This window comes from Gekko japonicus, unplaced genomic scaffold, assembly GCF_001447785.1.
Source record: "Gekko japonicus isolate JY-2015 unplaced genomic scaffold, Gekko_japonicus_V1.1 scaffold152, whole genome shotgun sequence".
Classification (NCBI taxonomy): Eukaryota; Metazoa; Chordata; class Lepidosauria; order Squamata; family Gekkonidae; genus Gekko; species Gekko japonicus.
The window spans coordinates 749024-760485 of record NW_015168050.1 but is presented as its reverse complement, the minus strand read 5'-3'; the positions used below and the strand labels follow the sequence as shown (position 1 = coordinate 760485).

At 43.9% G+C, this 11462-nt stretch overlaps 1 protein-coding gene across 1 annotated transcript in view; it reads right to left on the bottom strand.

Moving 5' to 3' along the window:
* Window positions 1–11462, bottom strand: part of DHRS7C (dehydrogenase/reductase (SDR family) member 7C) — a 33568-nt gene that overhangs the window by 17327 nt on the left and 4779 nt on the right. Inside the window, exons 4-6 of the mRNA XM_015414338.1 lie at window positions 5609–5721; window positions 4398–4608; window positions 1331–1423 (exon numbers count right to left, since the gene is read on the bottom strand). Coding sequence (XP_015269824.1) covers window positions 1331–1423; window positions 4398–4608; window positions 5609–5721 — 417 coding nt within the window. The remainder of the gene's footprint in view (window positions 1–1330; window positions 1424–4397; window positions 4609–5608; window positions 5722–11462) is intronic.

The following is an 11462-nucleotide window of genomic DNA, read 5'->3' as shown; positions in this document are numbered from 1 at the left end:
GAAAGAAGTACTGATAATATATATTTAAATATTGCAGCACACGGAGAGTTCCAACTGTTAAAATGCTGTTTCATTTGCCATAAGGTTGGGGAATTCCTGAGGAGGGGGGAGTGTGAGTGCATGTGTGAAAGTAGCTTTATTGTAGGGCAATGCATCTCTGTAACATTTATAATGGTGCCTCCCTCTGTTCCCAGGGAAGATGGCCAGATGGCCGTGGTGGATGTCTGTGCTTACAACTTTAGCTTAGATAACATATGGGTGATTTACAGGTGGGGGGGTTAGGTGCCCACTTGTTAGATGGGAATGTATGAACTGTGTGATTGGTGGGCATGACTTTTGAACCCTGTATAACTGGGGGGGGGGGAGTTCACACCAGAATTTTAATTCTGACTCAACCACGTCTTAGCTTGGATCATCTTTGCTCTTCAATAAACAAATCACTTTCAGTTGGTGTGGTTGAGGGTCATTTTGTCCAAGAATTTGACATAGAGTCAGAACTAAAATTCTGGCATGAACACCCCCCCCCCCCAGTTATACAGGGTTCAAAAGTCAGAAATTCTCAGGGACTGAGAGGAATTGGGTGGTGTGGGACAAAGAGGCTGCAGCTATAAAACTGGCATTCACAACCTGGCAGCACTGGCTGGAGGAGACCCGAGTGCCGTTTGAAGTTTGGACTGATCATAAAAACCTTGAAGCCCTGCAAGCCCCCCAGGGCCTCAATGCCAAACAGTTGAGGTGGGCAGAGTTCTTTTCTAAGTTTTGTTTCACCCTAAAACACTTCTCTGGCAAATCGAACTTCCTGAACTATGCCTTACTCAACCACATTTTAGCTTGGAACATCTTTGCTCTTCAATAAACAAATAATTTACAGTGAGTGTGGTTGAGAGTCAATTTGTCCAAGAATCTGACACCAACTAAGAATAGCAAGCCAGTTATCAGCTGGTCCACAGCAGTGAGGAAAAGTAGAGTTACATTTAATGAGCACAGTGTACATAAGCAGATCTTGTAATATTTTGTATACACTTAAACCTTTGTATATGAAGTACCTGTCATCATAATACAAAAGTATGAAAGATAGCCTAAAACAATGTAATTTACTTCATGGTGGAATACCTGATAGAACCCTCCAATTAAAAGGTGAATGGTGAGGTTCTGCAGTCAGACTGTGACTTCTGACTGCAGCCGTGGTGTGTGGTGTGACTCTTGCTTTGCCCCAGTGGGCCCAGAATTCCATGGCTCAGTCATCAAATGGGTTTTGTGAAGTCACAACATACTATATTTAATGAGAAATAAGGCAATAAATAATTGTCATGTAGATCTTTAAACTTACAGGCTGCACGAAAAGGGACTCCCAATTTCCCCTGGATATTATTGACTAACACAATTTGACCAGTTCTCCTGGAGATCATGTTGGGAAGAAGAGCTGAAGGGAAAAGATGGCAGAAAATTAGTGTTAGATTAATTATTTAAACTTCATAGCTAGTGTTAGTTCTCAACGCCTGGATCACTTAAAATCAATTTCAAAGAAACAACATATATAATCAGGGGTCAATTGAATATTTTTAAAGATCCGTATAGTACAAACAATTGATATAATGCAGTCTCTGCCTAGAGAGGATGAAGTATATATTAGATAAACAAGTGTAGAGGTTGGGGGAACAGACAGAGATTACATAAGAAGTGTTTTGTGAGATCGCATCAAAGACCATCTTGTTTAGCACAGATGTGTGCAAACTTTGTCCCTTGAATTCTATGGATGTTTCCACTTTCCTGCATGCTAGCTGTGGGTAATCCTTGCAATATAATTTGCAATCTCTTTGCACATCTACATCACAAATTTCCATGTATTTTCTGAACCATTTTTTAAAGCAGCAGCTGGACTCACGAAGCACGTGATGCATATTCATTGACTTAAAGCAGTATCATATAGCCCATTGAGAAGCACATCTCCAATATCGCTCTACAGAACATGGATGTATAATTATCTGAAATTGGCTTGAAGCCATGCTACTGATAAGGACTTTGTGAACATAAACCCAGCTGGGGATATGTATGTTATCTAAAATTTAGACTGAAGAGAATTCAGAAGATGGCCTACTTGCTATAATTCCCCATGGCTGTACATGAGCAAACACATTGTCATCTCCTTTTTCTTGGTGCTTGGATGGGCAACAGTGGGAGGGCTTCTGGTGTTCTGGCCCCACTGGTGGACCTCCTGATGGCACCTGGTATTTTTGGCCACTGCATGACGGAGTATTGGACTGGATGAGTCATTGGCCTGATTCTACATTGGCTTCTCTTATGTTCTCTGATAAGAACATTCAAAATATTCTTGAATGTGCCACATAGCTGAGGCATATTGTCACAAAAGCAGATGTGTGCTATTCCTGTCAGAGACAGCAAATATTTATGGCATCCCTAGTCCTGCATTCTGTCTTTAACAGAAGATAGCCAGTTGCCTCTGGAAGTTTTTTTTTAAAAAAGGGCACAAAGGTGTAATTAGTGTGAGGTTGGTAGCTGAACCCTAATAGGCCAACACAGACAGCTAGGTTGAGACCCTGAAGTCATACAGAGGCTTCGGTCACACGAACAGTTTGCTGTGATATAGTAGTGTCACCTGTGTGGATTTAAAGAGCACAATCAGAAAACAGCATCTGCCTTCCATGCCCCAATCATTGACACCCCAGGTTGCCCCACTATGGAAGTGGAATAATCAGAGATGGGGGGGAAGTCTGGTATTAAGGAATGCCAACACTTCCACCCCATATTTTCCAATACCTGAACCCTGTGTTGTGAAGTCAAGCTGTTTGGGAAGTCATAACTTTTCCTTCCTTTGGTTTGCTTGCTTGTTTTTAGATTGGGTAGTTATGTGTGCATAAGTGCACAATCGCCCCTGGCATTGTCAATCACCATGGCCAAGTAGTACTTGCTTGAAAGTGAAGCTTGCTTGTTGTACATGCTTTGAAAAGACACTGCCCAGCATGTGGTGCATGACAGTGAGGAAAAGAGGGGGGGCATGGAATCCTCAGTTTTCTAAATTTTATGAATTACTGTGTTGGGAGAATCTTGACTGTGGTGTGTGATTCTTCATTAAGGCTGCAGTCACACTGGAGGCTTGGCAAGATGAGGGCCGGTTCTATCATTAGGCCAACCTAGGCTACTGCCTAGAGCACAGGCATCAGAGGAGTGCAGAACTGACGCCAGCAATGGGGGCAACAATGGGGCAGAGGCGAAGGAGGGAGGCAGGGGGGAGATTTGTGCAAAGGACAATGAGACCCAGGCAGCCAATGAGAAAGGCCCGGGTGCTGAAGTATCTGTTGCCAGATAGAAGAGCCCCAGAACGCAGCCCAAGCAACAGATAAACGGAGATGCACAGAGCTGCTGCGTAGTATTGGATCATCAGACCACTGCTGGTCCGTCAGTCCTGAAGTCTGTCGGGAGGGCAACGAAGACAATGAGAGGTTTGGAAATCAAGTCCTATGAGGGAAGGTGGGCGGAGCAAGTACATGGCCTACAAGATCAGGTCTCAGAGGGTAGGTGATTCTACAGGGCCACAGCTCAAAAGGCTCTGACCCAAGATCTAATCAATTTCACTCCTGGACTGGAAAGGACTTTTCACTGGAGATAAAAAGAAACTTCCTTATTGGTTAATAACTTATAGATAAAGGCAAGCTGAACAAGAGTGGGAAGAAACCCAGATAAATGTTTAGAGGTGCTCATAGAAATGGAAAAAGAGCACTGGCCCCCGGTCACACGGGCCGGATATCGTGGGGGGGGAGGCGTGGCTAATTGCCCCGGGGGAAACTAACGTGTGGCCGCTCAAGCACACGTCCCGGTCAAGGTCCCGTGGTTAGGGGGGGAGATGCCAACCAGACGGGTATCCTGCAGCGTGGCACAGAAGCAGTGCCACGTGATCGCACTAGCAATCGCTCTTTGTGCGCATGTGCTGTTCGGCGCTGTTGCGCAACCTGCAAAGACTTGAGAGACAAAAAAATCCCTTGTGTGCGACGAACAGCAGCGGGCGCCGGATGCCACGTAAGTCCACCGGAAACGTGATCAGGTGCTCCTGCTGACCCATAATGCTGGATATAGACTAATTCATGTTAGTAATCCCGCATGTATCAATGGGATTTAAAAATGCCTATGCTAGTAGAAATAATTAAACATCAGAGCTCATGACACTACGGACGTAAATAGGTTTCTCTTCACCCTGGGTCCTGTAGTTCTTTAGGGAGGGTAGGAAGCTGTATCACAAAATTCTTATCATCTTTGCTAAACTACAACTCCCAGAATTCTTTGGAGAAAACCATGAAAATTAATAAAGAACAACAGTCTGTAATATATATGTGTCTGGAATGTGCAGCAGGACCTTAAAGGAGCATTGTTCCATGTAATACCTTTGGTGAGTGTTATAGGTCCAAAATAGTTGGCATCCATAATCTTTTGATCAACTTCCAGGGAGATATTCTGCACTGCTCCCTTCACCTTTGCACTAGCATTGTTAATTAGTACATCAATACATCCATAGCAGTCAAGGATTTCTTTAGCTACATCTTGGACACAGTTTACATCGGAGAGATCTAGAAGGACAAGCTTTGGTGTAAACGTCTACAAAAGAAACAGCACTTTGTTATTGCAGCATACCATAACTGTAGCAAGACGTTGTTTCCACATTCTGTTTGAAGAGGAAGACAATATATAAAAGCAGATCAACTTCCATACATTTTAGAAAGCAGGTCAATTGAGGGATCATTTGCTTTAATGTCCATCTAGTCACTTCTATGTATAATACTATGTCTAGATTTACCAGACTGGACTACCATGAAACAAATTTTAAATGATTGTTACAGCAAACCAAACACAGGGATGTACTCAAGTGGACACTATTGTGCAAGCATTGTAAATATAGTTAGCTTCAACTCCTTTGATCAAGGTGGCAGTTTTGATAATCATGGAACTTGTTGCTGACTATATCCAGACTTGCCCTGTTGTCACCTTGCATAACTGCCTGACCTCATACCTGGCTCAACTGGTTGGACAAATATGCATTGCATGAAATGACCCTTTAAAGCACAGTAAGAAAGACCACATGCATGCTTTTATGAAGTACACAAAGAATGCTTGTGTGTTATATCTACTGGTTGTTTTAAAATTGGCAGTGTGACATCCACCCTGAACTGTTCCCTAACTATGCTTCATAATGTATGGCCTGGTCACTTGTTTAAACAATTCAGAGATGTCTTATTGAAGTTACTTATTCCTTATTCAAACTGCATGTCTGATAAGATGTACCCTATTAACATTGCTCTCTTCTTATGTCACACTATACCATGAAAGATCATAGGCTACACTTTTTAAAAGAGTGTTATTCTGTTGGATATGATTGTTGCTGCTCTCAGTGTGGCAGGTTGATCTACATGACCTCCACACTTCATCCAATCACCATGTCTTATATTCTGTGGATATCAGGGATTTTTTAACAAGTACCTCTATATCATAATCTGGGGTAGATCCCTTAGCCTGTTCATATGGCAATGAAGGAAGGTAAACACATAGTTTCGATCATATCTCTCACTTCATGCAGAAGAACCCTTTACTGTATACTCACTGCACGAGGATCAGCCACACTGTTTAGAGCATCATAGAGAGCTTCTAACTTGTCCATATCTTTACCACACAGAACTAGTCTAGCTCCACCTGTGTGAAATACTCGTGAGCATTCTGGAAAGGAAAGCAAATCACAGGGCAGGTTAATGTGACTAGTAGCAACACACTTTTATTATTGTTAATTTGGAAGAAACAGGGACAATACAGTTCTTCTGCACCCATGTGCACCTGTACACCATTGGTTACAGTTCAAACAATGAATCTTCAGACCACTGATAAAATGTTCCATATACTTTGACTACAGCTAATAAGCTACAGAAATAAGCATACCAGCACTTATAATTTGTTTATTCCATGAGGTGTTGCATGTAGCAAGGGCACAGGAACTGCTAAGCTGGCTGCAATGCTGTTTTAAAGATTTGAGAAAACATCCTTTTGTTTCAGTTGCTGTTTCTCCATTGCAGTGAACTGGAGGTACACAAAGCTGGCATATGACACAGAAAAAACACAACATGCAGCTGTTGTTCTAGTTACGATGTATCTGGGTCGTAATCAAAGACACTCGATCACTCTTCCACTCAGATCACAATTTGCTCCCAAGCTGCCCTTCAAAACATTGCTGATGGTTCTCATTCGAAACACAACTGAAAATGTTCTCACAGTCTTTCCCTCATCCCAGTCACTCACCCATCAACTTTGTGTTAAAAACAACCAATAACACATAGTAAAAGTTATTTAATCTTGTTTGACGGGGGAGGGGGGAGTTGTGTGGCTTTTCTTTCTATTCTAGCCTCACCCACTTTGCTTGGTTGACACAATGTTTGGTCCAGATTGCAAATAATTTTCCATTGGATGCTCCCTTTTCTCTCACCCGTCCCTTCACCTAATGTACCCAGCAGGGAAAATATCAACTTCCCAAAGAGATGTTTTCCTCTTATAACGCCATAGAGTCCATCTTCCAAAGCTGCCATTTTCTGCAAAGGAACACATCTTGGTTGTCTAGAGATCAGTTGTAATTCCAATAGAATTCCAAGTGCCACTTGGAGGTTGGCACCAGTGTTCCCTCTAAGCTGAGTCAGTGTGAGCTAGCCCACAGTTTTTTAGCCTCCAGTGCACAGATTCTTGTCTAAGTTCAGGAAGGATCGCTCCAGAGCAAACTAATTTATGCAGCAGACAAATTGCTCGCTCACAACTTTAATTAATGCCAGTAGCTCACAAAGTAGAATTTTTGCTCACAAGACTCCACAGCTTAGAGGGAACATTGGTGGCACCCTACTCCAAAAGTTAAGCAGAGGCTGGTGGCATTTTTAGAAAAAAATTCACCCCCACAGTGGGCAATAGTGACTATTGGCACGAGGCCTCCTGAAATAACTGAACTAACAATCTCAACTCTTTTTTTTTTTTAAACTCTGCCGTTAGAAGAATTCATCACAAAGCAACTAACACTGTGTGAAAAATCAGGCAAGGAACTATGCAGATGAGTTAGAATAGACATCTATATACTAATTCTCAACAGTCCCCTCTGCGTGCAGATACTTATTTCCACAAACAGAAGGCGCACTCTCCCTCAACAGATTTTTCTACATACTCAGGGGACTTTCTGGGACTGCAGAAAAATCCAAAAAAAGTTTTTTTTAAAAAAAGCTTGGGTAGGATTGAATCCCCCCCCCCATACGTTTTGAAATGGCCACTGCATGGTTTTACTCCAGGCCCCACCTCCATTGACTGAGAGATTAGGATGTTGGGGGAGAGGCTTCTAGCTGGTTCTTTCAGTAAAAGGCAGGGGAAGGGGGAAGGGCCCTTTCCAAGCCCACTTTGGCCTCTCAGGGAGGGATCTTTAGGGCCCAGCCTAACAAAGGTTGACTGTGCTAGGCTGGGAAATTTCCAGAGATTTTGTGGTGGACTCTAAGGAGGGCTGGGTTTGGGTAAGGGAGAGGCCTCAGCTGCATATAATGCCACAGAGTCCAGCCTCCAGAGCAGCCATTTTCTCTAGGTAGACATATCTCTGCTGTCTAGAGTTCAGTTGTAATTCTGGGGGATCTCCAAGCCCCACTTGGTGGTTGGCAACCCTAGGTTTGGCAGCAACTTGATGCCATCTCACTTTCATGACTCAAGTAGGCCCGACTGTTTGCTACTGTTCATCAGTGGCCACCCTATGAAAACCAGTGTGATGTAACAGTTAGAGCTTCAGATTAGGCACTGCAAGACCCAGGTTCAGATCCCCATCTTGCGGTGGAAGTTGACTGGGTGATTTTGAACCAGTCACACACTTTCAGCCTAACTAACCTCACAGGGTCGAAGGGTCATTGTGCAGATAAAAATGAGGAAAGAATAATGTAAGCTGCTTTGGTCTCCACTGTGGAGAAAGACTATAATTTCCCTAGGTACATGCTGTGGGGGAGGGGGGGGAGATGGAAAGCTGAAGACAGAGAGGCAGATGAAGGCAGGTTGGCTGTTGGCTGGGAAGGAAATAGGGTTGTCAACTCCAGGGTGGGAAATTCCTGGAGATTTGAGTGGTGGAGCCTGGGGAGGGTGGGGTTTAAGGAGGGGAGGAACTTTAGACCAGTATAATGCCATAAACTCCACCCTCCAAACCAGCCATTTCCTCCATGAGAACTACCATTGCCAGCCTCCAGGTGAGGGCTGGAGATCACCCAGAATTACAACTGTTGTCCAGGTGACAGAGACCAGTTACCCTGGATAGAATGGCTGCTTTGGAGGGTTGAGTCTATGGCATTATATCCTGATGAGGCTGCTTCCATCCCCAAGCAGCCCCATAGCTAACAACTTTTTGCTTGGGGGGCCAATGTTCTTCTCGGGGGTCCTGCCATTATATGTCTGTGCAGTACTGCCATGCCATGCTCATACTTCTATATAATAACTAAATAATAAATACAAGTGGTTTATTGCACAAAAAATGTTTCAGGTTTATTATTTATTATTACAGTAATAGTTTATATGATTGGGAACAATTTTTTTCTAACAATGTATTCATATCGATTTGATTTGTGAGTGATTTCTCATAACCAAGCAGCACTAGATTGTTTTTCCGGAGATGGGACATTGTCAACCTCTGTGGTTGTAAAACATGAGTAAGGAAGGAGAATGCCGACTCTCATGTAGTGGTGGAGGCTCCAAAAGTCACAGCAGCTGCAACAACTCTGTATACATTGGGGAATGTGCCTTTATAGGAAAATAGCACAGTAAGAGCATTATGGATGCTGTTCATTCTCTGGCTATATTTGAACCTTGCCTGCCATTCTAATGTATTTGATAAAATGTGCATACACATGAAAGCTCATACCTTGAATAAACCTTTGTTGGTCTTAAAGGTGCCATTGGACTCTAAATTTGTTGGCCTATATTCCTTTACTCTTAAAACTTTGTTAACTTAACTTTAACAGTTTAGTAACCTGACCAATTTGCCAAGAACAAAATATGCAAGAGTAATATATGTCTTTAAAATGGCCAGACTGATACAATTTTTTTAAAAATGCATTTAATACAGAAGTATAAGGAAGGGACGAGCTGCGGTGGCTCAAGTGGTTAAGACGCTGAACTGCAGGCTGTGGAAGGTCAGTAGTTTAGCAGTTCGAGACCCGGGTGCCAGACGGAGTGAGCTCCCGTCTCTAGTTCCAGCTCCTGCCAACCTAGCAGTTCGAAAGCAAGAAATTGCAAGTAGATAAATAGGTACCACTTTGGTGGGAAGGTAACAGCGTTCCGTGCGCCTTGGTGATTAGTCAGGCCAGCCACATGACCACGGAAATGTCTTCGGACAGCGCTGGCTCTTCGGCTTTGAAACGGAGATGAGCACCGCAACCCTAGAGTCAGATTTGTCTGGCTTTCGAGCAAGGGAACCTTTACCTTTATAAGGAAGGGAAACAAAAGCAAGGGAGGCAGATTCACTGGAAATATCCCCCCCATCCACCCCCATCCTCACAGCAACCAAGGTACGTAGAGCCAAATCAGCTTTGCAGTTCCAACTAGAGAAGCCCAGAATTGAAGCAAGGGCCAAACCAAGGTCCACAGCAGGCCACGCTGAAAACAAAAGCGAGGGAGCAGATTCAGTGGAAATACCCCCCCCCCCAATCTATTTCCATCCTCACAGCAACCAAGGTACTTAGAGCCAAATCAGCTTTGCAGTTCCAACTAGAGAAGCCCAGCACTGAAGCAAGGGCCAAGCCAAGTCCCACAGCAGGCCACGCTGGAAACAAAAGCAAGGGAGCAGATTCAGTGGCAATACCTCCCCCCCCAAAATCCACCTCCATCCTCGCAGCAACCAAGGTTTTGTTGTTGTTCAGTAGCACAGTCGAGTCCGACTCTTCGCGACCCCATGGACCATCTCCCGCCAGGCCCTCCTGTCTTCCGCCGTCTTCTGAAGTTGGCTCAATTTCATGTTCGTTGCATCGATGACACTGTCTAACCATCTCATCCTTTGCCGTCCCCGTCTTCTTTGACCTTCAATCTTTCCCAGCATCAGGGTCTTCTCCAGTGAGTGCTCCCTTCTCATTTGGTGGCCAAAGTATTTGAGCTTCAGTTTCATTATCTGGCCTTCCAGGGAACAGTCAGGGTTGATTTCTTTGAGGATTGACTGATTTGTTCTTCTTGCAGTCCAAGGGACTCTCAAGAGTCTCCTCCAGCACCATAGTTCAAAAGAATCTATTCTTCGGCGCTCGGCCTTCCTTATAGTCCAACTCTCACAGCCATACATGACTACTGGGAATACCATTGCTTTGACCATGCGGACTTTTGTTGGCAGGGTGATGTCTCTACTTTTTATCATGCTGTTTAGGTTCGCCATCACTTTCCTCCCAAGGAAATCTTTTAATTTCATGGCTGCTGTCACAGTCTGCGGTGATCTGGGATCCCAGGAACGTGAAGTCTGTCACTACTTCCACGACTTCCCCTTCTATTTGCCAAGGAGTGATGGGGCCGGATGCCATGATCTTAGTTTTTTTGATGTTGAGCTTCAAGCCCACTTTTGCGCTCTCCTCTTTTACCCTGAGCAAGAGGCTCTTGAGGTCCTCTTCACTTTCTGCCATCAGAGTGGTATCGTCTGCATATCTGAGGTTGTTGATCTTTTCCCCAGCAATCTTAATTCCCGCTTGTGATTCATCCAGGCCAGCATTTCGCATGATGTACTCTGCATATATATTAAATAAGCAAGGCGACAATATACATCCTTGTCGTACTCCTTTTCCTATGCTAAACCAATCAGTTGTTCCATATCCGGTTCTAACTGTCGCTTCTTGGCCCTTATACAGGTTTCTCAAGAGACATGTGAGGTGGTCTGGTACTCCCATCTCTTTAAGGACCTGCCATAGTTTGTTGTGATCCACACAGTCAAAAGCTTTAGCATAGTCAATGAAGCAGAAGTAGATATTTTTCTGGTACTCTCTTGCTTTCTCCATAATCCAGCGAATGTTGGCAATTTGATCTCTAGTTCCTCTACCTCTTCGAAACCCAGCTTGTACTTCTGGTAGTTCTCTATCCACGTACTGTTGAAGCCTAGCTTGTAGGATCTTGAGCAGGTCCTCTTCACTTTCTGCCGTTAGAGTGGTATCGTCTGCATATCTGAGGTTGTTGATCTTTTCCCCAGCAATCTTAATTCCCGCTTGTGATTCATCCAGGCCAGCATTTCGCACGGGCTTTACTGCTATTATATTAAATAAGCAAGGTGACAATATACATCCTTGTCGTACTCCTTTTCCTATGCTGAACCATTTTCCTATGCTGAACCAATCAGTTGTTCCATATCCGGTTCTAACTGTCGCTTCTTGGCCCTTATACAGGTTTCTCAAGAGACATGTGAGGTGGTCTGGTACCCACATCTCTTTAAGGACCTGCCATAGTTT